A 27,748-nucleotide genomic window follows, 5' to 3' on the forward strand; every position below is an offset into this window, starting at 1 on the left:
CCATTTCTGCGGCTGTTCCTCTTTGCTTTTCTGTCACTCTGATAACGTGGGAGTAGACGGATGCGAAAAATTTCTGTAGTTGGGGTGACTATAACGTTTAATTCTGGGCGCATTTCTAGATCGTGCATATTGTGTCTCTTCCAGTGTATTCAACCTAGGGAGTGTTCGGCTAGACGGAACTCATGCCTCCTTGCAAGTGTCAAGGCACGGATTGTTTTCTTGTCGAGCTCTGTGGTCTCTTCTTAAAATCTATTGTCCGGTAATACAGAGTACTGTACACTGGATTAGCGAGCTCGTCAATCCAGCCTTCTAAATGAACTAAAAAAAAAAAAAAAAATAGACGCTTTGGGTTGTGCATATTTCGATTAGATCGTGACTTGGGCCCTAGATCTAGGGTGTAGATGAGATTAAAATGAAAGTCCGTGCTGCACGTAGGCATGTTGCCTCAGAATCTTGCAGTGATTGTTTTTAGTTTCCTGGGTTGCATTGGAAGATTTTTCTGAAATGTGACTTGTGGACTGATTTGCATAACTTTATAAGCATAGTCATCGTCAGCATGGACGGTGCACATTTGAGGGTAGAAGTAGTTTTGTGTGTTTAAACCGACGTAATTACAAATTTGGAGCCTGCATTTGGAAGTTTTGTAGTTTAAAATCAATAGTGCCAGAATATATATCATTGGAGCTTTTAATAGAACTTTGTTAAATTAGACTTTCTTTCCTGATGAGATGTGGGATAGGATATGAAATTTGCATTTCAGTGGTATGTTCCATTCATTTGACCTCGCCACACTTGATAGAATGGAGATCGAATAGTTTTTGATCCCAGATGATGATGTCTGTGAGTCCAGGGATGCTTGCTGTGTGTGGCAAATGACTGCAGAGGTTAAACTCAGTTCTCACATGAAATTTAAGTAGTAGCGTGAATTCGCTGCTCATATTTTTTGTTTCAGGTGCTCTGACTCGTTGGCTTATCAGTGGGTTTTAGCCTGATTTGTGCAGAACGTCAAGTATAATTTAGCCCGCTAATATCCAGACAAACTGGCAGGAATGGATCACTGGCTCCAGATTGTAGGTATGCTAGCTCTCTGCATGCAGTAATTTACTGAGTCAGCTTGTTGAATAAGACAGAAACCCAAGAATTTTAACGTTGTATAGTTCTGATTGTCTAAAAGTTAGGCCTTTGTACTTCAAAAGTTCGTGGTTTAAAGCATTTATCTTTGCAGTTTCAGGTATGGTGCTGGTTATGATCAGGGGTAGGAAAGAGAGCCCTCCTCTTTTGCAGAGTGGGAAGTGTTGACAGAAATTGAGAGCTTTGGGGAGGCCAGTGTGCAAGGTGTGCGAAAACACAAGTTGCAGGTCTGAAGTGACTGAGCCTTTAAATGATTGGGCCTTTTGGTACAACCCAAAATTTTGTTATGTGACTTGTAGCATTGAACAGTATTTAGTTAAAATTATGTAATTTTATAATTGGTGGTAAGGTATTCTTTGTAAAAATTATTTTTTAGTTAATATTAGTAGACATTTTCTTAAGGTGGAAGGGCAGCAGCAACTTGTCTATACATGTCCTGCTAATAGATCACTATGGAGAACTTTGTTTATTAATTAATTTATTATTTTTTTTGAAGAAATATTTTCATTTGGAAGAGGTTTGATGGATTACATTAGTGGCATATAAAATGCATAGCTAATTTTGATTGAGTTTTTTGTTCTGACATGAAGATGAAACTCTCACTGAAGAGCTGGCTTCACACAGGCTAATTTTCTTTCGAGCTAAAAATACAGTTTGAAAGGAATCTTTAATTTCCGAGTTTGCGTTAATTGAGAAGCTTTACTCAGGATGAACTTGACCAAAAGATAATTGGTGAGCATTCTGAGTTGTCACTTGCTTCAAGGCAGTTTACTGTTGGTGTGAATTAATGTTAATAATCTCGATCTAGAAGGAATTAGTCAGGTATCTATTTAATTAAAAAAAAAAAAACATTCAAAGAAAAGTCTAGAATGCCTGGTAGGCAGACTTCTTGTAGAGTCCAAAGTACACTTCTGCTTTGCCTTCCTTTCCCCAAAGGACTTCAAGATTATTTTGTAAATTTTTTTTTTTTGTCTGAGCAGTGACGTGATTGCAGTTCCTTATTTGATTTCATACTGCATGGGCTTCTGCACGTGCAGTTTATGTGGCTGAAGAAATCCAAAGCTCTCCCTTTAGTTATGGTATGCGTAGAAAGCAGCATCAAATACTGCATCAAATGACTAATAACAAACTCTTAATTTCTAGAGCTGTGGTTTGATGGAGCCAAATGTTGATGTGAGAACGAGTCAGGAGGGGAAAAAGTCAGCGAGCCTTGCTCTTCTGAGAGGTGTGCGCCCCTTAGTTCTGAGAAGCTAGGGAGAGGGCTTGCTTGGTTCCTCATCAGGGTTTTCTGTGTTTGGGGCAGGGATTAAAATGGTCATTGAAGATTTGTGCTGGTCAGTGTTGGCAATGAGGTTGGCCAAGTTAAATTTCATTATGAAAGTAGTAAGTTGAATATTTTCATTTGCTGAAGGCACAATTGAATTACTGTAGGAATGTGTTGGTTGGAAATTATTATTTTTTTTTTAATATATAAAACTCTGAAGTCTTTTTTTTTTTAAAGATTTATTTATTTTTATTTATACAAGCACGCTGTAGCTCTCTTCAGATACAAAAGAAGAGGGCATCAGACCCCATTACAGATGGTTGTGAGCCACCATGTGGTTGCTGGGAATTGAACTCAGGACCTCTGGAAGAGCAGTCGGTGTGCTCTTACCCGCTGAGCCATCTCTCCAGCCCAGGAAATTTTTCTTACCGTCTGGAAAGTAGGCTGAATGTGAGACAGCAAGAGTTAATGATGTTAAAGCACAGAGAAGGTTCAGGTTTCTGGTACAGCTTTTTTGTTTGGTATATTTACTTTTCAGATACTGACCACAGGAATATTAGTACCTTGCAGAGAGAATAGTGATTATTGATATTAGCTCTTTTGTTAAAGGCAAGTGATTGTTGCAGGTAATTATGGTTTTTCTTTATAAGTGACTCTACAAACTTCATCTTGCCTTTTTCATAGTCATTTGTGTCTTTCCTGAAAAATACAACTAGTATAGTAAGTTGCAAATTTCATTTTTCCTAAAACTTAAGAGGAGTAAAGTGCATCAAAAGGAGTAATTTTCAGTTATGTGTAATTCAATATAAGGAAAAGAAATTTTATTACTGTCAATTTTAGAAGTTTACACAGCAATAGAGATGTAGACTGAGATTCCTTATAACGTATTAAATAAAGATTAAATGTTTCAAGTTAAATATGATGAATATAATCTGGTTATTTCTAGACATAGATTTAGAAAGTGGAGATTCATGGCCTTTAAAAATCTTTATTTTAGTAACAGGAGAAAGGCAGATAGTGTATTTTCATTTTTTTGTGTGGAACATTATGTCTAATTTATCATAATTATATAAAATATATACCTAAGTATTATGAAATAGCTTACCTCCTGGAAATGAATTCAGTTCTTATTTTTAAATGTTACAACATGAGTTGTTGGTTTTTTTTTTTTTTTTTTTTTTTTTTTTTCTGTTCATTTGTTTATAGAGTGACAGTATTTTTTTTTTTTTTTTCCCGAGACAGGGTTTCTCTGTGTAGCCCTGGCTGTCCTGGTACTCACTCTGTAGACCAGGCTGGCCTTAACTCAGAAATCCACCTGCCTCTGCCTCCCGAGTGCTGGGATTAAAAGCTTGCGTCACCACCGCCCGGCAAGTGACAGCATTTTAAGCCACTTCTAAAATAGTCACTTTAATGACTTGATTAGAAAATTGTTCATGTAGGAAAATAGAAAGTTTGAACATTCACTTTAGTAAATATTCAGTTTTCAATACTTTATGTCTCAGTAAGCTCCAAATGTAGGCAGTGTTTTTCTATTGATAACTTATGTAAATTCAGAGTTGACAGGGATAAGTTTAGAGTCCTGAGTATGTAGGTCAGGTTTTCATTTCTGTAGGCCTATTCCATTTAGAAGTATTCTGTTCTATGAGGCAGTGTTAGTTATTAGTACAGCTTAAAAAGTTTACTTGCTCGCATTTTTTGTTTTTCCATGATAAACTACTGGCTCATAAAACAGAAGTTTGGCTGCACAGAGCTGGTGGCTCGCGTTTTGTTCCCCTTTCTTCTCCCTGTAGATAAAAAAGTTGATTTTCAGAACCAGCGTTGGAGAGTTGGTTTTGTGATCCACTCTTTTGAAAAGTTACAGGACTTGTTCCAAAGATCATGATTTAGGTATGACACTTTGTGTGGTTTTATCAGAAGTGATTTCTGTAAATATTCAGGGTTTTTTTGTAGTTGATTTGTATGTGGTAGTTTTGAAGTTCATGCAGTTGCTGAGCTATTAGTGATGTTGAATACAGATTAAATAGCTTTATGTTAGTATTTGCTGATTTTTTTTTTTATAGGTCTTGCTGCTGTTGCTTAAAAGTGTCTAATTGTGGGATGATGGTTCTCAGGTCCTGAAGCTATTGGCAGAGATGAAATTAGGATCCTGGCTTTGATGTCTTACCTTCCCATTCTGTATTCTCTGCTATGGTTTCAGAAGGGACGATATAGCAGTTTCAGCTTCTAAAATAATTTATACTGGAACAAAAAGCCTGTTTCTTGGAGGAAGGTTACTATCAGAGTAAACAACTAATTTTGCCTGGGAAGTTTTAATTACATTTAGAATAGTCAGGTATACTCTTCTATTGCAACGGACATTTGTGGACATCTTTGGAGTACTAAGACTTAACACTTGTTTGTGGTGTTAACTTTGGAGAGATGCAAACTGCAGTTGCACCCACTAATGACCTGTATGTGCGTGGTGTGGAAAAGCTTGCAAATCTGCTGTTTTGTGTAATTAGTCAAACAGTTATAATCAGAAAGCCAACGCTTAATACGAACAGTGACTTTAACGTAAATATTTGAATTTTTCTATGTGTAGGCATGCATGTGAGTATCAAGTTAACAAACTTACTAGTCTGGAAAATGGATTTTCTCCTTAAAGAACAGACTACTTTGGAAGCCATTTTAAACCATAATTGAGTCTTTTAAATTACATTGAAATACGGCTGGTCTTATCTATACTCTGAAGTTATAATTATTTATCTTAGTTTTAGGTAGACAGGGTCCCTGTCTTGGCTCTGTCACAGAGCTGGGTAACTATGCTATTTAATTTCTCTTAGTCTTACTTTACCTGAAATAAAGGAAGGATAATGATACCCACCACAAAAGTTTATCTAATACCAGCAAGGCAGAGGAAGGAGGCTATTGCTAATTCCTAGGCAGTAGCCTTCAGTACTACATAGTGAATTTGAGGTCCACTATAGTTCTATACTGTGAGTTCCAAGCCGGCTAAGGCTCCATAGCGAGACCATGTCTGAACAAGCAACAATCAAATCACATAGTTAATCCCCCTACAGGGTTTCTCTGTGTAGCTCTGGCTGTCCTGGGACTCACTCTGTAGACCAGGCTGACCTCGAACTCAGAAATCCGCCTGCCTCTGCCTCCCGAGTGCTGGGATTAAAGGCGTGTATCACCACTGTCTGGATGTTTTCAACTTTTAAGGGAACATGAAAACTTCCTTAGTTTTCACATAATAACTTTAAGAACTATCTGTTGTAAGATTAAATTTTCTTAGTATTCAATATAGATGAATATAAATAGCATGACATTTATAATATGTGTGCTTATATGATACGATACATAGCATATATGATCTATGATACAGTTATGGTATGCTTGTCCTTAGGAGGCAGAGCCTCACCATGTAGCCCTGGCTTGTCTGGAACTTGTGGCCATGCTTGGTCAGTATCACAGTTCTTTTTCACAAAGAGTATTCCTCACCACTAAGAAGTAGGACTTCGAATATGTAACTCAGTTATATAAACTCTCAGGAAAGGTACATTAGCATTTCCTTTCTGCTCTTCCAGCTCACATACATACAGCAGACAATACAGTCTGCAGTGAGCTACTATAGGAATTTAAAGTTACTGTTAAACCTTGCCCTCAGTTTCACAGTGAGCCAGGATTTTCAGTATAACTACAACTTTGAAATGGGAAGAAAGAGCTAGAGAGATTTTTTTCCTTCCCATACTGCATTTTTAAAAATTACTCATTTATTTGGGGTTGGGGATGGGAGGAATGGAACAGGGCATACGTTTGGAGGTTAGAGAACAGCTTTCGGGAGTTGATTCTCTCATTCCTCTCTTTGACACTGGGAATGGCAGTCAGGTTGTTAGGGTAGCAGGAAGTGCCTTTTAGCCAGCTGAGCCATCCTAGAAGCTCACATGCTTTTTTCTTATCTAGGGGAGGGAAGAACGGAGTAAGCTTAAGGCTCACCTACCTGCACGTGACAGGGACTAGTTTTTCCTTCCTGTGCTTGTGGTTTCCTGGGAATGGAGCGCCTTAATTTCCAGGGCTGTTTCTTATTTATTTTGAAATGCAGAGTGGATGCTGCTGTAATTATTCATGACTGCGCTCTTGTAATTTTTATTTATTTTTTGCTGAGCTTTCCCTGAGTATTTTAGCTGTTTTTTTTTTTTGTAGCAGATTATAAAATTGAGTTGCATATCTTTATATCTGAACCTATCTCACTGTCTGAACGAGTTTCTATCTTTCTCTTCTGTCTGTGTACCTGTACTATAAGCACATAGGTGTTATATCACTAGAGGACCAGTGACTTTCATTGCATGGTAACACTCATGTAGGTTTTCAGGCTGAAGTAGAATAATTTCCTCCCTCCCTCCCTCCCTCCCTCCCTTTTTCTTCCTTCCTAGTGATGCAGACCTCATTTGTATGTTTGTTCTTGACCCTAGGAGTAGGATGCAGTTACTCAAGGTGTATGGAAGGGTATGAATTCTGCTTTGAAACAGCTTATCTTTTAAGGAGATATATTTCTAAAAGTGAATTGTAAAAATCAATATTTGTTTAACAACGCTAGAAGCAAATTTTTGCTTTGAAACAAAATGCAGATTTTTTCCAATAAATTTTTTCTCTTTAATGAGACTTTAAAAAAAAAAAAGGTTGGTTTATTAGTGTATATGAGTACATTGTAGCTGTCTACAGACACACCAGAAGGGGGCATCCAATCCCATTACAGATGGTTGTGAGCCACCGTATGGTTTCTGGGAACTGAACTCAGGACCTCTGGAAGAGCAGTCAGTGCTCTTAACCACTGAGCCATCTCTCTAGCCTGAGACTTGTTTTTTGAATGTTTTATGTTTCTCTCAACTAAATAGAATTAAAATTTTTCTTTTATGTTGAGAATGAAGTTTGGGGAGATATTATTAAAGTTGTCCTTAGGACTCTGTATTACATTATCTCCTATCAAACAAACCTTAATGTACTATATTCTCTGTGTATGTGTGTGTTTATAGTTTATAGGCTAGCAATCAACATTGGTGTCTCCTCTGTTGCTCTGTGCCTTGTTTATTGAGACAGGGTCTCTCATTGAACCTGGAGCTTGCCAATTTGGCAAGACTGTCTTCTGTCTGTGCCCTCCAGTGCTGGGATCACAGGTGTACACACCATACATGGTTGTACACACCACACATAGCTGTACATACTATACATGGGTGCGTACCACCATACATGGTTTTGACATTGGTGCTAGGGCTCTGACCTCAGATCTTTGTGCGTGCATAGTAAAGTACTTTATCCACTGAGCCATTCCCTCAGCTCCCATGCTATATACTCATTGAGTTAATAGTATTTACAGGTGCATTATATCAATAGACATAAGTCCTAAATACCCTAATGTAAGAAATATGTTGATTTGTTTTGTAGACAAGGCCCAGTGAATTAGAAAGGCAGCCTGCTAGAATGCAAAGAACATAGCCTGGCATTAGCCAGGCCCTGGAATTAGATTCCTGCCCTAGTTCCCATCTTTCTAATGAGGGGTAAAGCTGTGACTTGTAGGTGTTTCTTTTTGTTGATCTGAACTTTTGGTAATGTCTAGAAACATTTTGGTGAACATGGTCATACCTGAGGTGACAGAAGGCCTACTTGCACTTAGTGGGTTGAGGCTACTGGGCTCTTAGACATTTGCAGAACCTGGGATCTGTTTAATGTTAGGGGAAGTGTTTGATATGTAGATATAGTACCTTTGCCAAGGTCAACTGTTGCTGGGTGGTAAAAACTGGGCCCACATAGGTTTTCTGACTATTGTGGGGCCTTTCTCTCTCTCTCCCCCCCCCCCTCTCTTTTCTTTCTTCCTTTCTTCCTTCCTTCCTTCCTTCCTTTCTTCCTTCCTTCCTTCCTTCCTTCCTTCCTTTCTTTCTTTCTTTCTTTCTTTCTTTCTTTCTTTCTTTCTTTCTTTCTTTCTTTCTTTCTTTCTTTCTTTCTTTCTTTCTTTCTTTCTAGACATGGTTTCTCTGTAAAGACCTGGCTGTCCTGGACCTCACTTTGTAGACCAGGCTGGCCTCGAACTCAGAAATCCGCCTGCCTCTGCCTCCTGAGTGCTGGGATTAAAGGCGTGTGCCACCACCGCCCAGCGGGGCTTATGTTTCTTCTAACAACTTTGTCCACTAAAGATATCTCTAATAAGAAAAAGATTTATTTGACAAGGTCTCATGTCTTTTAGCATTTTGTGGGAGTTTGAACCTCTGCTGAAATGCTGTCTTTGTCGCTGTTCTGAAGAGTATGACAGGGAATGCAAGGTGGATGTGCAGTCAGGTGTTTTGCTCCTTGAAGCTGAAGCAGGAGGATTATTTTTATGTTTGAGGACAGCTTGGGCAACCTCATACTACACCTTGAGTTCTAGGGCCAGGTCAGACTGTCTCAAAGGCCAGGTTCGCGCTCACCCCCACTCAGTGTTTGAACAGTTTTCTTTGTAATTGTTTAGGGAGTTACTTTGCTGCTAGTGTCTTTAATGTTACTGTTGTTTAACTGCTTCTTTAGTCTTAGATTTTTTTTTTTTTTTTTACTCTAAACCTTTGTTTCTTCAGATGGGGTGAAGTTAAATGTGCTCATGTGAAGAAGGGGCAGGTTTCTGACAAAGAATAAGAAAAATCATGAAATTTTTCCAGATGAAGAGAATGGGTTGGCCTGACTGAAGTTCCCGGGTGCTGGTCACCTGCTTTTCTGAGCCTTACATTGGTTGTTAGCCTGGTTACTGGAAATTACCGTGATGCTCCTGAATTGGGCATGCGAGTTTGCATTAGTCCAAAGATGCACAGAAACTAAAGCAGTAAAAAGGACAGAGAATTTCTTGGTTTATTTTTAGGGATCACAAGCATAATTATAAGTGTTCTAGGAATAGATTAGTTGCTATGTTGGTTTCTTTTTCCTGTTTAATTTTACAATTTCATTTGCTGCTCACTTTACAACAGAATAAAATGTCCAAGGCCTTAATTTTTAATTTCTTAGGAAACTTAAGTACTGATTTAGAGTTTTGGTTCTTGAAGTTGAGGGCAGTGTTTAGGTATGTATACTGATAAATGTTTTGAAACCGACATGACTTGTCATGATAGCTTCATATTCACCAAGAAAAGCAAATAGTATCCATTGCTACTAAATACTATCCATTGCTAAATTGAATAGATTAACAGTGATTAAGTCTGAATTAAGAGCTCATTTGCTTACTAAAGAAAATTCCTTTTATAAAGAGATTACTAAGAGAAAAATTTTGTTGTTTGCTCATTTGTTTTTTCATTTCTTCAAAACTTCAAGTTGTTTTCTAATTCTTGGTGAACTCAAAGAGGTATCTTTTTTGAATAATTTATATAGTGCTTCATAATTGAAATTATCAAAAATACATATTTACCTATAAATTAAGATTTCTCCATTTTTTTCTCTTACTATTTTTTTATATAGTGGACTTAAAGTTTCAAATAGGGACAATTTTTATGATTGAGATTTTACACAAATCACAATCAACAAGAACAAAAAAAACAATTGAAATATTAGAGCTTTGAAATGCCTTCATCTGAAATTACTTCTAGGCCATCTATTGCACATTTAATACTTAATGTTTATATTACTTATGTGAGATAGCACACACACATATAATGTTATATGTTACATATAATATATATTAAATATTTGGGACAACTTTCCAGTTTCCTAGACCATGCTGCCCTCGAACTCATTATAAACATCCCATTTTTCCTGCTTCTCAAGGGCTATGGTTATAGGTTTATATTAGAATTCCAGGCTCCAAATACTTTTGATATATTAATTTCATTTATTTTGGAGTATTTTGCTGATTTGAAATTGAAATGGAATAGAAATAATTTGAACAATTTTCATACTAAAGTGGGCATAGCTTTGTTGCTGTACCTTTGAATCCATAATTATTGGCTTGCCATGATGTTACAGTTGCAGTTTGAATAATGTGGTTTATATTTGTATAGTTGGCTTGTATTTGTTGTACTATCAATTAATCAATGTGCACTGATAACTAGTACTAGCTTTTGGTGAAAAATCTGCATTTAACAGTTTGTCAGATTTTATTTTTAAGTCAGATACTAAAAGAGAATCTTTTTTTCATAGATTTTTATTATTTAAATGCATTTTATATATATCAAACATAATAATACTGAGTATTTTAGGAATCAAATAATACATAAAAATTTGTTCAATTTTTATATTCATATCTAAAAGAGAATCTTTAACCATATCAGCTAACCATTAATTCTTTATCAATAAATTATATTAATATTTTTTGTATAAACAATTTAAAACAAAGTGATAGAAACATCGTTTTTTATTTTATAAACAAAGTTACTACTAGGTGTGCTCTGTGGCCTGTGACCTTAGCACCCTGGAGCTGTCCCCAAGGAAACCAGAAGTGCAGTTACTCTTGGCCACATTGTAAGGTGAAGCTTAGTCTAGACCAAAAGAGACAGAACCAAGACAGAAAAACAAATTACCTGCTTATTATTAAGTACGATTCTTTCCCAAATAAAGTGAAACTTAAGCTTGAAATTTTCATCTAGGCATAAGGTTGCTATCTTGGGTTCTAATAAAAATTAGTGGTGGCAAAAATCTTTTGTTACTGTTTTCTTGTTGCTGCCTGGGGACTGAAGACCCAGTCTTCAGTAGCTTTGGTGGTCTGGTTTGTAGGGCATTTGATGAAAGAACAGTATTGGAAAACTGTGAAGCACTTTCTCCTGCATTGTGTCCGGATTGTGGTCATGATTGCGTGAGTTTGAAAATATGAGAAGGTCCTTAGAAAGATGTTTGTTTGTTATTACTGCAAAGGTCATAGGTTGTGGTTGTGCCGTGTCCAGATACCCAGGCCTGCCATCTGTTCCTCAGATGTAGGAAAAAGTTAAGGTAATTTAGTGGTAGTAAGTGGTTTTGACACCTTTGTTTTTGGAATCATCTAATTATAAGTTTTAAGACCTAAGATTAAGTTTTAGGCCTTTGTAAAAATGAAACTTACACAGTATGCTATCATTTGTGCAAAACCACTAAGGGCCTGCTTCAGAGCTGAAGATGGCTGCTCCGAGCCCAACTCTTTACTGAAGTGTCTGCATGCTTCAGCACAGGAGTGTCACGTGTCACGTGTCATGCTTTCACCTGACGTACTAAATTACACAAAATGTTGGGGTTTTTTAAACTAGGTTTTCTAACACGTTATGTAAGAATTGATAATACAGAACTCAGTGAGGGCACTGACTTAGTAAGCAGTTTTAAACATTTCTTTTAAGTATTTTTTTCAAGCCCTGTGCTTTTTTTCTCTCCTACAACTTAATTCTTAATTTTCATCTGCGTTTGAAGGAGCTTCCTCAGGTAAACCTTTTCTCTTGCATTATACTTGCATGAAAATGATGTTAGCTATGCTGTATTTAAAATCTTTAAAATGCCTCTATATGGCTTAATATAATCTGATGAGTTTTGTATTATAGTTGGAGTTTTTGATGTGCCAAGTGGTTATTGTAAAAATAATGTCTGAAGTTTAAATATTTGAATTTGTATTTTTTTTTAAAGATTTATTTATTGTATTTATATGAGTACACTGTCACTGTCTTCAGACACACCAGAAGAGGACATTGAATCCCATTAGAGATGGTTGTGAGCCACCATGTGGTTGCTGGGATTTGAACTCAGGACCTCTGGAACAACAGTCAGTGCTCTTAACCACTGAGCCATGTCTCCAGCCCGAATTTGTATTTTCAAACCCAACTTCGGGCCTGGGGTCTATAGTTTTTGAGTGCAAGCTTCTTGTCAGGTTAATGTCTGGGAGGAAGAAGGTTTTGTCAGTAAAGTTTCTGAACTTTTGACTAGAATAACTGACTTTCTGTGATGAAGACTAAACTACAGGCCATGACTGCACAGGAGTCAGGGCGTACATAGATGATCCTCAGATTTTGGGCAGCTTTTACCCAAACATTGAGTTTAGAAACTGTTCTCCATTCGGCTCACTTCGTATTTGGATAGCATGGAGTATTAAAGGAGTTCTCATTATTGTCATTTTTATTGCTTCCATTTAACTGGTATTTTTGTCTTTTGTGTATTGAGCTCTCTTTCTGTCTCCCCCCTCTCTGTTAGGGCCTCACTGTGTAGGTCTAGTTGGCCTGAACCTCACAAGACTCCCACTGCCTTTGCCTCCTTGGGTTACAGGAGGGTGCCACCTCACTTCAGCCAAACAAACCTTGTATGTTTCAGCACTTTATTTATCAGTTGAAAATACTGACTTTCTTCTTTTTTTAAATTTTAGCCTTTTTTTCTATGGCTTTAAAATATATTCTTTGAACATAAGGATGATAAATTACAAAGGTGCTTTCTCCCACAGAGCCAGTAATTATTTTCTTATAAAAATTGTACCCCTCCAATCAATTTCTTTAAAAAGTAGTTTATTTAAATGTGCACCAAAGACTCATTTCTTTTTTTTCCAAATATTTTTGTATTTTATATGTAAGATTGTTCTGTCTGCATGTATGCCTGCATCAAGTCCAGTGGTTGTGAGCCACCATCTGGGTGTTGGGAATTGAACTCAGGATCTCTGGGAGAGCAGCCAGTGTTCTTAACTGCTGAGCTATGTTCCCAGCCCCTAAAGACTTGTTCTTACTTTCCATCTATCAATACAGTTAAAATGTTAATAGAAAAGTTTCATATTCTAAAGTGAATTTTAACTAGCATATTTTAAAATACAATTTCACAGTTCAGGGAATAATTTTATAATTCAAAGTTGATTATAATGATTTAAATGTTTTCAGTGGGAATAGGAATCCTTTTACAATATTAAAACAAGGCAATTATAAAATCATCAATATGACTCTACTCTAGTAATGAGTGACAGTATATATGTCTTCATGATTTAAAATCTACATAATTACTTCCGGTTCATTTTATTTTTCTTCAGTCCAAAACAGTCCATAGGGGCAAATTTATTTATACCACTTGCAATAGAAACGAAGCCATTTCATTTGATTTCTATGTTAGTAATACAGGGTAAAGAAACATTTTATTTCATGTATTACATCAAAGTCATATGTAAAGTGAACTAATTCAGCCCACAGATTTGGAGTTTTTCTGTTTTAAATAGTCTCAAAGTCTGCTTTGAAGGGTAAAATTTTGACTGTTAAAAGCAACTAAAAATTTTGCAATTTTGGCTAAATTGAAGGAGACTGGTCCATCGGCAGGCAGGACATACTGCGTGAGGACCCTGAGTCTCTTCATTCTCAGTGCTGAACTTGCTAAGGCATTGCAGGTGAATGTTTTGGGTTTTTTTTTATTTTTGCAAGATGCAGCTACTACTAAGTTAATTGGCACTAAATATGACAGGGGCTTTGTTCTCAAGTTACTGGTCCATCCTTCAGGCACATAGGAATATCTCTCCTGTCGTAAGTTAGAGACTTTAATATCTTTTGAATGATTATAAAGTAGCTAAAACTTAGTGTTTTGTTTCTAAGCAGCCTGTTGCAGGAGTAACTTAGAAATCTAATATCAAATATGAAGATTAGAGCATTAGAGAGATATCTCTTATAGCTTTATGTTAGTGTTGAATCAATTACAGCTTTAGTTTTTATAGTCTTGTGTGTACCATTATGATTTTTCTGTAGACAGTTTGGAGTTTGTGTTTGCCTTAGTTCTCATAAAGTTGTTAATATGCCTGATACATGTTGGGCTTCTGCACTTTTGTGCATATTTTGTCATTAGTGGTCAATCTTAGATGGCTTTTTTAGTGGCAAGAAAACCAAAGAGATGCCGGGCTGGTGGCGCACGCCTTTGATCCCAGCATTTGGGAGCTAGAGGCAGGCGAATTTCTGAGGCCAGCCTGGTCTACAAAGTGAGTTCTAGGACAGCCAGGGCTACACAGAGAAACCCTGTCTCGAAAAACCAAAAAAAAAAAAAAGAAAACCAAAGAGTGTTATGCATAAAAGTGTGTATGTGTGTGTGAACCAAAGAGACAGCGTTGTGTGTGGATGTGTGCGCACACTTGAATGTAGTGTAAATGCAGTAGAGCTTTGAAACAGGAAACCAGTCTTTTCATATTTTCCAGAGACCTAGGAAGAAGCTAATTGTTCTATATAAACTCATTAGAAATTAAAAGTTTTAGAGGCTCACATATGTAGGCTTTTGAGCAGTTGCAGGTACATTATTTCATAATTAACTTCTAGGAAGAAAAACTGGGTGGGAAACTAGTAGGGATGACTAGTAAGCAAGCCATCGGTAAATATGCCCAATAAACCTTACTTTGGATTTCGGAGTTGCTGACTTTAAAAGGAACTTAATAAACTAAGTAAACCTTATTTGAAATTCAGAATACTTTTTTCATTGAAAAATTGAAAGTTTTATTGAAAGTTTTTCATTGAATTTATTCATATCCAGATATAAATAAGATTGGAATCACTTTTAAAGAGATTCTAAAACTTAAGGATTCAGTGGAAAAAAATGTGCTGGGGATACCCAGGGACTTCCAGATGTAAGGCAGAGTGCTCTACCATTGAGCTATGAAACCATTCCTTTCTTTCTTTACTTTTTTTTTTAAAGAGATTTATTTATTTTATGTATATCAGTATACCATTGCTCTCTTCAGACACACCAGAAGAGGTCATCAGATCACATTACAGATGGTTGTGAGCCACCATGTGGTTGCTGGGAATTGAACTCAGGACCTCTGGAAGAACAAGCAGCCAGCGCTCTTAACCGCTGAGCCATCTCTCCAGCCCTCTTTCTTTACTTTTGAGTCAAGTTTTCCTTCACTGACCCAGGCTAGTCTTAAACCCTGGAGGCCCAGAACTTGTGATCCTCCAGTCTCACCCTACCAAATAGCTAAGCATTATATAGCCCTGCACCACCATGCCAGGTTGATTCTGTTTCAAAGGGTGTTACTGGCACTTGGGTGTGGTGCCTGTAATCCCAGTATTTAGGGAAGACAGGAGGAACAAGAGGAGTTAAACTTTCCTGCTGGCAAGTTGCAGACCAGTTCAGGCTAAGACACCCCTCTTCCCACAAAAAGAAAGTTTGTCACTGGAAATTAAGTTAGTTAATGTATATGCTTACATTCTCATGTATGTTGTTATTGCATAGCCATTGTCAGTGTTTGATACGGTTTTCTTTTCACAAAGAGTTTTTTTTTTTTTTTTGGTTTTTCGAGACAGGGTTTCTCTGTGTCTGGCCTAGTATTTGTTTTTGTTTGTTTGTTTTTTTTTTTTTTTACTTTATTTATTATATGTAACTACACTGTAGCTGTCTTCAGACACTCCAGAAGAGGGAGTCGGATCTCTTTACGGATGGTTGTGAGCCACCATGTAGTTGCTGGGATTTGAACTCGGAACTTTGAACCTTTGGAAGAGCAGTTGGGTGCTCTTACCCACTGAGCCATTTCACCAGCCCTTATTTATTTATTTATTTATTTATTTATTTATTTATTTTTTGAGACAGGGTTTCTCTGTGTAGCCCTGGCTGTCCTGGAACTCACTCGGTAGACCAGGCTGGCCTCGAACTCAGAAATCCGCCTGCCTCTGCCTCCCAAGTGCTGGGATTAAAGGCGTGCGCCAACACACCCAGCTTGCCCTTTCTTTCTTAAGCATTTTCTTTGTAATATGTTACATGCATGTTAGGGCTTTCAGTGTCCCTTGTTGAAAGCACTCCAGTAATGGTAAATGTAGGTTGTTCTTGATGTCTGCTGACTTGACAGGCCATGACGAGGCTTTTCCCCTTCAGGCTTTCCCTTGTTCTTGACTATGACCCCATTTATGCATATATGCCTGAGTAAATTGAACTACTTGACAGGCATCCCTAAACCTGTGTCTGTTTTATGTAAATCCTGTCCTTTCTGTGTGTCTTTATGAGTTGCATTGGGCTCTTGTTCCTGGATAGATTTCTGTCTCTTTCCTGCAGTTCTCTGCTTGGACTGTTCTAGCCACTTAAGTATATCTTTTCTAATATAAATCTTATTTTTTATGTGTATGAGTGTTATGCCTGCAAACATGTCTCTTTCCCGTATGCGTGTCTGGTCTTCACTTTGATATGGGTACAGGGAACCAAACCGGATGCTCTTTCTGCAAGAGCAGCAAGTATGTTTAACTGCTGGGTCATCTCTCCAAACACTCCTGTGTTTTCTTCTGTCACCAGAAGGCGTGTGTGAGTGCTACCCAACATAATACTCACTTGGTGATGCTTATACATACTTCCACGGATCCCTCTGAAAACATCTTCATTTAAAAAATACAGTAGTACTTTTAGTGCCATGGTAGGTCTGTGTGCCTGTCTTTCTTGAGGACGGTAACCACTGCCCGGCCCTACAGACTTTTTAATTTGTCTCATTTATTCTTGCATAATATTATTTAGCCTGTCCCTCTATATTATTCCTATAAGTTAACATTTTTTTTCTCAAAGGCTTTGAGAGTTGGTGTTAAAGATTCTTGGCCATTACAGATGATGCTCTGCCTTTGTAGTACCTATGGCCAAAGCCTTCTCATGACTTGGAGATCAATTACTGAGTTATATGTAGAAGGCAAATGTATCCAGAATATGTAGGCGGAGGTCTTAAGTGGTTGTTTTAAAGGAGGTAACTTGGTATAGTTGATGTGAAAATCTTGTAGGTAGTTATGAGATGGAACCCCAGAACAAATGAGAGCTAGAAAGATGGATAAAATTCATGGAAGTGTAGATTTTTAGTTAATCGGAAATAAATTCTCCCAGAATATAGAGATGGGTTTTTATGTTAACTGGTTTTGAATTGAAACTAAGGACATGCTAAGGACTAATTACACTGATGAGAAGAAAGCATGTAGGCTTGAGCCTCAGTCGCGTATTCTGACATCACAGCTGTCAGGGATGAGGTTATCACTGCCCGCCGAGTCACTGTGGGCAGTAGGAACTTATAGAAGTCTAAGGATAGTGAGTGGCTGACTGTCCAGGCTATAGCTCAAGGAGCAGACAAGTACATTTGACGACCTTTTATAATCACAGCTAGCGTGGGAAAAGCTAATGTTTTCAAATGCATGCATATTTGTGTCATTGTATATTCTAGGTATTTCCTTAACTTAATAATTTAGATATTTATCCAAATATTATTGCTATGGGATTTCCTGCAGAAAGACTTGAAGGTGTATACAGGAACAATATTGATGATGTAGTAAGGTAAGCATTCTTGATTTTCTATTTCTTATATTAATAAATTATTTTGATGTGTTTTATTTAGAAAAGATCCCGAAAACACAGACCAGTATTTGCATTTTGATGTGTTTTGGTAAAACTCTGAAAGTTTTAACCTAAAGCACCTGACAGCTCTCACTCGGCTGGATGCGTCACTGGATGAGAACTGGCTAGTTATATAGTCGTGTTTGTTTATGTCATGAAGATTTTTTTTTTTGTATTCCATAATATGTCTCTTACCAGGTTATTCTCTGGCTTGTATTACAGTACAAGGTTTTGACTTTGTATTTGGGTTAGGCCTTGCTTAAGTAGGTTTGTTTAGTTATTCACCCTGCGGTATGAGTGACCGATGTGTTTTATGTAGCACTTATACCTGTAGCAGTGTTTGATACAATGATTTTGGAGAGACTTGCTGGACATTCATTCAAAAGAGTAAATGAAGAGTATCATAATTTTACAAAATTTCCAAGTGTGATTGTTGCTTAGTTCAGAAAAGTGTTTCTCAAGGCCCACTTAAAAAATTTAGTTTCAGAATAAAAATGCAATTGTATGAGTAAATGAACATTAAATTTTTGTTGCAAACTATCATAGTTTTTAACAATTCATTAATACTGAGTCTTGCTGTATTTGCTATGCTGGTTCTGAAGTACTTTAATGAATTTAAAAGTTAAAATTCTGGATTATTTCCTTTTTACTCATAAGTGAGCATCTTTCCTGGTGCTTTTAACTATGTGTGATTATGCAGATTTAAATAGGTGGGAGAGTGCTTTGTAACTTAGAGTGTCATGCAGATGTAGGATGCTTTTGTGGTACTGCATGACTTTATGTCTTTAGATGAGCTAGTAGTCAGTTTCCTAAGTGGCTAATTTTTACTGTTTTAAATTGTGCTTGTTTGGATAATTTATTATAATATTGTTTATGTTTTGTTCAGGTTTAAATTTCACCATCTATAAAAGTCTACCAAAACTAACACCAAACCCCTTACTGCTTTGTAGTTTCCATTAAACCTTAGGTTATCCTGTTAGAGGTAACTGTTTAAAAGCCTTTAACAATAGGGAAATACATTTGCCTTCTTATAATTAGGTAGAACACAGTGGAAGGATACTTAGCATGGCAGGCCCACAGGAACACAGCTCGATAGGAACACAGTGATGATGCAGAGAAAATGAAATACGCCACAGAAAAAAAGTAAGAGAGGAAATTTTTTCATTGAAAGTTGCAGAGTATGGTTAAGTGGCAGTTTGGCCAGATAATTATTTTCTGCTTTGATGCAGAATTGTTTATGTCTTTCATGTTATGCCTCATAAGATACACTATTTCACATCAATTTTATATTCAGCCAAGGACCAATTTAACCAAACCAAATTCAGCTGTATTGAAAAGGGGAGCAAGTTCTTTCTTTAAGTGGAGGGGATCTTTTCTGGCCATGTAATGTTCTTTTGACTAATCTGGCATGCTAATTTTATATTGATTTCTCTTAAGTATGAATTAGTAAGTGAGGGTGATTAGATTATCTTTAAGGTTACAATTCCAGTTTCTAGACCTTTACCCCTGGTTATTAGACCTTATACTACAGTAACTTAGCCAAAAATATGTTGTGTTGAAAAATTAGTTTGGTCCTGAGTCTTCTGGTTTCATGATTCCTATACTTTTGCTTGCAAATTAAGAGAATTGCACATTCATTTTTATAATTAGTAACTAAGACGGAAATTAATTCTATCTAGCTTTATCTATCTAGTTTTTTTATTTAGCCTTAGGTGTTCTCTCTCTTTTAAAGAAATCTATCTGTATTATTTAGCTTGTTCTTTTAGCTTCTTACTTTAATGTTTTTATAAAACTGTTCTGTGTTTGGTTTTTGTTGTTTGTTTGTTAAGATAAATGACCATTAAGGCCTGGATAACTTCTGTTTATCAGTTCCCCACCCACTTTTATAGTAAAGTATGAATAGTGACTAGAAAGGAAGATAGGCCTTTTCCTACAAACTAAAGTGACTAAAAATAACTTTTTTGTGATTTGTTTGTTTGTTTGCTTTTTTTTTTTTTTTTTTTGAGATAGGGTCTGAATTAAGTAAGTAGCCTTGGCTAGCCTGGAAGTCCTTATGTAGAACTGTCTTGTTTTGAACTCATAGGCATTTGCCTCTCTGTCTCCGCCTCGGAGGACTGGGATCAAAGCCAACACCATTACATTAGCCCCTACAAATAATGAATTACAATGCCTTTTAGGATTGCCTTCTCCAAAGAACACTTGTGTCTAATATCTAAATAACTGATTACTTCAGTTTGTTCACACTATATTGGTGATGTTAGTTTTAATCAATAGTGAGTGCTTCCTTTTGCTTTAAAGTTGATAACATCTCAGTACAAGTATTTTTGTTTTCATATCACCAGATAGCCCAGAAGAAGCAGGTGATGTAAGAGGGGGTTCGTTTGCCTCATTGTTTGAGAAGGCTTTCTGGCTGTGGAGGGTGAGGAGGGAGGGCAGAGGCCCTCCATCCCTCCATCCATGGCTTCCTGAGTTTGGGGCAGAGTTCATGGTGGAAGGAGTGGAGGCAGTAACTCCTCATGGCTGTGAAAGGAAGCAGGAACCAGAGAAACCTGCAGATAATTTGCCCTGACTGACTGATTTCTGTCAGCCAGATTTCACTTCCAAAGGCTCCACAACCGGGCTGGGAGGAGGATTTCAGATTGAAACTATAACATGTTTGCTTTCTTATTAATAAACTTTTTTTTTGCAGTTAATTTTTCTTTGCTTTGTCTAGTAGGGTATCCAAAAGATATTTTAAACTATTTTTCTTTTATCTAATTCCATATTTTTCTTATATTTCCCCCAAACAAGAAATATATAAAACTTAAATCTTTGCTATTGTACTATAGCGTTACCTGGAGTGAGGTAAACTTAAATTGCAAATATTTTCATGCTTAAATTGTCCTATGCAGAAAGGTTTGGAAGATATAGTGTGCTATGATAAGTAAAATTTCATAGCTGAGATCTACAAAATTTGAGAAAAATATTTAGCTTCTTCATTTGAGATCTGGGATTCATGTAAAAAATGGAAATGGAGGAACACTGGGCTTGGAATTTGCTTTCTAATTACAGATGATTTGCTTTTTTTAATCTAAGGAGTGAGCTGACAGGGCAGGCAGGGCAGGAGGGACTGCGGAGGCTCCCACAGTAGTTGTTGTCGTTCCTCTTAACTGCTTCCTTCTTTTTTTTTTTCCTCATTTTTTGCAATGAAGAGGGGGTGATGCACCACCAGCACTTGGCTTGATTTGTGCTTTTCCAGTGTCCTTTAGGCTGGTGGGAAAGCTCTGTGGCTTTAAATCTAAGCAGTCGTGAACAGACTGGGGCATAGTGTGTCTAAGGAGCTTGTCTTGTAATCTCTTCTGCCCAATGACTCAGGAAAATGTAGATGTAACAGAGGCAAACTACTTTTTACACAAAATGTTTAGTACAGTGCCACCAGGTAGACCTTTCCCCACCTTTATGTTTTCTCTTGGTTTCCTTTTATAATTTGCTAACTCTCATCTTCCTAGACAGTGTTTCATGGAGCTCAATTTGGAAAATGTTGAAAATGAAAAAGTTATGTGTACAGAATTGTTCTAAGTTTGATATGTTTTGAGGTGGAGGCATGCTATATGACCCAGGCTGACTTATGTATAGTCCATGCTGGTTTCTAATTCATGATTTTTACACTCCTGCCTATGGGTGTCCATCAAGCCCAGTTTGTCTATAGCTTTTATAAGGAAATGATTAGAGCTCAGTCTTGTGACATAATGATTTAACAAAAAGCTATTACTGTTTTGTAAACCCATGTATAACCTGTTACAGGTTCAAGAGTCTTATTGTTTCTTGACTGCTGGCATATATATTTTCTTTCTGAAGAAACTTTGCAAATGTTCAATTCTTTTTTTTTTTTTTTTTTTTTTTTTTGGTTTTTTTGAGACAGGGTTTCTCTGTGTAGCTTTGTTTGTACTGGAACTCACTCTGTAGACCAGGCCGGCCTTGAACTCAGAAATCCGCCTGCCTCTGCCTCCCAAGTGCTGGGATTAAAGGCGTGCACCAACTCTGCACAGCCCTATTCATTACTTAATGGCCCTCTGAATAATGTTTTCAAGTCTTATTTTTAATTGATAGTCAATAATGATGCTAGAATAACAAATAGTTCTTTCTCATTGAAAATCAAGAAAAAAAAATGTTGAGCGGTGGTGGTGCACGCCTTTAATCCCAGCACTTGGGAGGCAGAGGCAGGCGGATTTCTGAGTTCAAGGCTGGCCTGGTCTACAGAGTGAGTTCCAGGACAGCCAGGGCTACACAGAAAAACCCTGTCTTGGAAAACAAAAAAAAAAAAAAGGAAATAATTAATAATAATAATAATAAACAGGAAAGATTACTTCTGTTTTTCCATTCTAACATTTTTTTGCCCCTTTCCTCATTTTGCCTTCCTCTTTTCCATTTTAAAAAAATTAGTGAGTTAACATAATAGTCACTGTTTTAAACTGTAATTTGAGTGACATTTAATATTTTCACAGTATAGCCAGAGGTAATGCAGTCACCACCGATACCAAATTCCAGAACCTTTTTATCACTCCTGAAAGCTCCTGGCTGCCCTTCCCTTCTGCTGGCTGTCTTTCCTGCACATGGGGAGATTTAGTGTGTTGGACAATAATAATGTTATGGGCACAAACTAGCTTTGCTATTTAATAGCGGATACTGTTTTCTGTACATTTATTTATTTACTATTTATATCTGTTAACTATTGTATAACGAGCTTGCATATACCATCTTACTAAGTTTGTAGACGGAATCTAATCCCTATTTCACTTTTATAAGTGCCTTAAAAGAAATTAGAATCTTCAGTTGCCACAGCTTAGAAGTAGCAAGAAGCTGGAAGTTGAGTCCGTGTCTGTGAGATTCCAAAGTTGATTTTTTTTCTTTTTTGTTTGTTACTGTATTTAAGGCAAGGTCTCACTGTGTAGCTAAGGCCAGTCTTGAACTCAAGGTCCTCCTGGTTCCATATTCTCAGAGTGCTCTGTGTATAATCTTATGGTGATCTGGCCAGCAAAAATTCAATTTTTAAAAAGTTTTTTAACCAGGGGAGGGATGCAGTCTGGAGTTTGAACTCAGTCATTACTAGGTACTTCACCACTGGGCATTACTTAAAGCTGCTTCCCTTAATATCTTTTTTCTGTACATCAAAGGACAAAATCTAGAAACACTTGGACAAATCGAGACTATACTTAAAAATCATGAAGCCTCGTGCAAAACCCTGTATTTCTAGCTTATTTTTAAAAGCTGAAAGAGCTGTCAAAACTGAATTCAACATTCCTGTGTGATGGATCAAGTATGGTTGTGTAATGCTCTCTGGCATTAAATTGTTACCATTTCTCCATTAAGGACTGTTTCTTAGTGAGGTTTCCATTGCTGGAAATGTGCCTGGCCCAAGGAATGGCACTATTAGGAGGTGTGGTCTTGTTGAGGGATGTGTGTGTGTCATTTTGGGGTTAGGCTTTGAGACCCTCTCATAACTGCCTGAGGACAGTCTGCTCCTGGTGTCCTTTGGATGAAGATATAGAATCCTGGACACCACCATGCTTCTTGCTGTGATAACTTTCATTATATTGAAAGTTGTTATATTTTAATAATACTGTTAATGTTTTACCTTGCCTAGTTTATTCAACTTCATTGATAAGTGTGTATATGGAAAATGTACATACAGTTTGTCGCTGTCCAAAGTTTCAGGCAGCCATATGGAAGGCGTGTGTATAGTGTAAGGTTTCAGCTGAGGATACATTACATTCCTTGTTAAACCTTAGTGCTGCAGATGTTCTCTCACTTCCACTTGAAGGGCTGTCTATAGCATTTCTTTTAAGTTTTCGTAACTTTTGTTTCTCTGGGAATATTTCAATTTATTTCTCATTTTTTGAAGGACAGTTTTGCTGGATATTTTTTATTTCTAGGACCTTAAATGTTATATTCTTACTTCCTGTTCTGAGGGGGAAAAATCTGCTGATACCAACGCTCCTTTGTGACATGTTCCTTCTCTCTGTATTTGAGACTGTGGGTCTTTCTCAGGAGAGGGTCTTGCATAATACAGGCTAGCCTGGAGTCCTTGTATATATGCAAGGATGTACTAACTGACTTTTGATCCTCCTGCTTCCACTTGACTAGTGCTCTGATTTCAGGAGTGCACCACCATCAAAGGTTTATGTAGAGATGGGGACAGATTTCTCAGAGCTCTGTTTGTGTTATCCAATGAGATATGCCCCCAGCCTGTCTTTGTCTTGTGATGGTTTGATTGCGATCTGTCTTAGTAAGTCTCTGAGTTTTTGTGAATTGTGGTTCATTGAGCCAGAAGTTCTTTATATTCTTTTATCAAATTTGAGAAGTTTTGACTGTACTTCTGTATATAATTATTTTTCTGGAACTTTAAAGATCCCTAAGGTAGTCCAGTTGCTGTTGTCTCACAGGTTGGTTAATCTCTTTACGTTTCTTCAGTAAGTTGCTTTCTGTATTTTGATATTTATCCTCCTACCCTAGTTCCTGGGTGTGGAATGTGGTTTACTCCAGGAAAGAAGATTGACTTTCTCACTCTTGGTAGCCAATAGCTCCTTAGCCGGGGATGGGACTTTGGTCATCACTTTTCTTTGCTTGGCTTGTGCTTTCACAGGTCTTGTGTATGCTGTTAGGGTTGCTGTGAGTTCATATGTGCATCTGGCCTGTTGTGTCTAGCAAGCGCTGTCTCCTTGAAGTCACCTATCATTCTTGCTCTTACAGCCTTCCTGCCCTCTTCCACATAGATGCCTGAGCCTTGAAAGGAAGGGTATGATGCAGAATACCATTTGCTCTGAACATTTTGAAGTCTTTCTTTGCAGGTTGTATGTACTAATTGCCATCAACAGAAGCTTCTCTGATGAGGGTTGAGCTGTGCACTGTCTGTGGTTTATTTAGCAGTAGTCATTAGCAATCATTCTATTGCTGTGTCCACTTACCCGAGGAATATTGGTAGGTTTTCCCTAGGCTCCATGCCCATCTAGCTACAGGCTTTTGGCCTCATTTTGACAATGTTAGATGTGGCTTCCATCTTATAGAACAGACCTAAATCTAATCAAAAGGTGGTTGGTTATTCCTATAAACATTTTTATTCCACTTGACTGTACTTTTCAGCCATGGCTAGGATTACAAGTATGAACTACTGTATTGTTCTATTTAAATTTTTATTAAGAGTTTTTTCATATATCTTGATGATATTCTTTCCCATTCTTCAACTCCTCCCAGGTCTTTTCCCACCTCCCATTCCGACAAATGTCATGTTCTTTTTTTCTTTCCTTCTCAAGAAGAAAAAAAAGAAAATCAACAAAACCCAATAAGACAAAAAGTGACAAAACAAAACAGAAAAGCACAAAAACCATGGAGTCCATTCTATGTTGGCCAACTACTCCTGTGCATGAGCGCTGATTGGAGCGTAGTTGATATGTTGGAGAAAACTGATCTTCTGTTTCTCAGTAGGAATCAACTGCAAATCGTTTCTTGGTTAGAGGCAGGGCTTTGTGTCTGCTTCAGATTTAGTGCTGAGATTTTGTTTGGTTTGACTTGAGCAGATCTTGCACATGCTGAAACAATCTGTGAGTTTGTGTGACACCCTTGTTGTGTCTGGAAGATGCTGTTTGCTTAGACTCATTTACTACCTCTAGCTCTTCCCATCTTTCTTCCCTTTCCTCGGAGTAGATCCCTGAACCTTGAGGGGAGGGGTTCAATAAATGCATCCCATTTAGTACTGAGTGTTCCAAAGCCTCTCCATTTGTACGCTGTGTTGATGTATATGCTTAATTTCATGTGGGGGTTACTGCTTTAGATCATTCAGTTTCCAGATAAAAAACACAAACTTTTAAAAATTATTTATAAGCCTTAATGAGCACTAAAGCTGGGCTGGTATCTACCTTCTAGGCTATTAGTATCTACTTCCTTATTGGTAGCCCTGAGTTATAACTTGCCATATTTCATCTGGGCCACTCTTAACTCCAATTGGCCAGCCTTCATGACCGAGTTTTCATGAATCACTTAACCCCACTGTGGCTTCTCCTCTCTCTATTGTTTCCTGATCTTCTGCCTCAGACCCCAAGCCTGGGAACCCAAACCCCACCTAACTCTCTTCAGCCTAGCTATAAGCTGTAGGCATCTTCATTCACCAATCAAGGATAGCTTTCAGGGTTATAGAGCATTATTTGATGTATGTGAGGATCACCTTGGCCCAGAGGTAACCAGGGCCAATATTTAGCATTACAATATATAACAACAGACCAAACCTTAACGGTTTTAAATTAAGGTGTAAGGTTTATACAGCAAAGGCTGGTAAATGTGAAATTCACTTGTAGGTCTAAATCTTTTAGTACAGAATTCAGCATTGCTATACATAGCAACAGACCAAACCTCAACACACTCTTCAGTTGTGGGTCTCTGTGTTAATCACCATCTACTGCAAAAAGAATTTTCTCTGATGAGTGACACACTCATCTATAGGGAGAGCAGTATGTTAGGAATATTTCTGTTTCTTTAATAGAATAATAGTAGTAGTAGGTTTTCCCCTAGGCTCATGACTTGTCTAGCCTTAAATTCTTAGCCTCACTAGCAGTGGCAGGCATGGGTTCTATTTTAAGGAATGGGTCTTAAATTCAGTTTTTAAAAAGTGGTTGTTTGTTCCCATAACATTTATGCCAATATTGGATCAATATATATGCCCGCGAGCATGCAGGTCTTTGTTGTGGGTCACAGAGTTTGTAGCTGGGTTATATTGATGACTACTTTTATCTTCCAGTCGTGTGCAAAAGTACCTTCCAGCACCACGAGTGCTAGTCAGTAGTGCTGAATCTCTAGTTGGCTGTCAGCTCAATCTCTCTGTGCTCGATGACACAAGTAAGCAGTATCTTAAGCAACAGGACTACCATCTGGTTGTGGAGGAAAACAGTAGCCTTGGCAGTAGCCATGATGTTGGGATTGCAAGTATGTGCTATCGCACTTTGTTCTTTTTTTCAAGACAGGGTTTCTCTGTATACCCCTTGCTTCCTGGAACTCACTCTGTAGACCAGAAATCCACCTGCCTCTGCCTCCGAAGTGCTAGGATTAAAGGCGTGTGGCACCACTGCCTGGCCTGTGCTTTGTTCTTTATGTGGGTTCTGGGACCCTAAACTTAGACTAAGGTGCCTTCCTAGTCCTGGAATTTTCCTTTTTAAAATTTTTTTATTTGTTTTTGTATGTTGGGGTGTGTGTGTGCTATGCCATGCCACACTTTTAGAGGTCAGAGGACAACTTATAATTCTTTCCTTTTACTGCATGGTTCAGTTTGGTGGCAGTTATCTTTTTTTTATCTTCTCAGCTACCCATCTTGTTAATAACTCAGAAGCTGCACTTTCCTGCCTCAGCCTTCCGAATGCTGGCGGACAAGTGTGTACCACTACACCTAGCTCTTTGTTTCTCTTTCACTTTATTGATACTTCTGTTCATCATTTTTCTTGATCTTACCCGTGTCTTTTTTTTCTTTTTTTGAGACAGGGTTTCTCTGTGTAGCCCTGGCTGTCCTGGAACTCACTCTGTAGATCAGGCTGGCCTTGAACTCAGAAATCCGCCTGCTTCTGCCTCCCAAGTACTGGGATTAAAGGCGTGCGCCACCACGCCTGGCATACCCCTGTCTTTCATTAGCTTTCTGAGTATCATTAAGACCACACAAATCTTTGCCTAGTAAATTTGCTTTCTGGTTTTTCTGAGAGACAGTTTGTTGACTTTTTAACTTATTCGATTTTTGAGTATCCACACATCTTATTTTGGGGTGTGAGTATGCACACTTGTGTATGCATGTATGTTTTTGTCTTGGTCTTGTAAATGTGTGTGTATGTGTGTGTGTGTGTGTGTGTGTGTGTGTGCATGTGGTGTGTGTGTGTGTGTGTGTGTGCATGTGCGCTTGTGTGTGTGTGTGCATGTGTGTGTGTGTGCATGTGTGTGTGTGTGTGTATGTGTGTGTGTGTGTGTGTGCATGTGTGTGTGTGTGTATGGGGGGAGGTAGCTAAAAACAATCTGGATCTTGTAGGGTCGAAGATCCTCTCTCTTTTCTTGATGGCCCAGCTTTCCCTTGTTTTCTGTATTGGGTATCTACTATGCTATACCTATGCA

General features: G+C 37.7%; 1 protein-coding gene across 2 annotated transcripts in view; it reads left to right on the forward strand.

Moving 5' to 3' along the window:
• Pten (phosphatase and tensin homolog) overlaps nucleotides 1-27,748 on the forward strand; it is a 68,584-nt gene that overhangs the window by 951 nt on the left and 39,885 nt on the right. Inside the window, exon 2 of one of the 2 annotated variants that reach the window (NM_008960.2) lies at nucleotides 17,488-17,572. In NM_008960.2, the coding sequence (NP_032986.1) occupies nucleotides 17,488-17,572 (85 nt within the window). Of the gene's footprint in view, nucleotides 1-2; nucleotides 1,075-17,487; nucleotides 17,573-27,748 lie in introns of those variants that run through there. The other variant, XM_006526769.2, reaches the window with a different exon arrangement.

Source organism: Mus musculus, chromosome 19, assembly GCF_000001635.26.
Source record: "Mus musculus strain C57BL/6J chromosome 19, GRCm38.p6 C57BL/6J".
Classification (NCBI taxonomy): domain Eukaryota; kingdom Metazoa; phylum Chordata; class Mammalia; order Rodentia; family Muridae; genus Mus; species Mus musculus.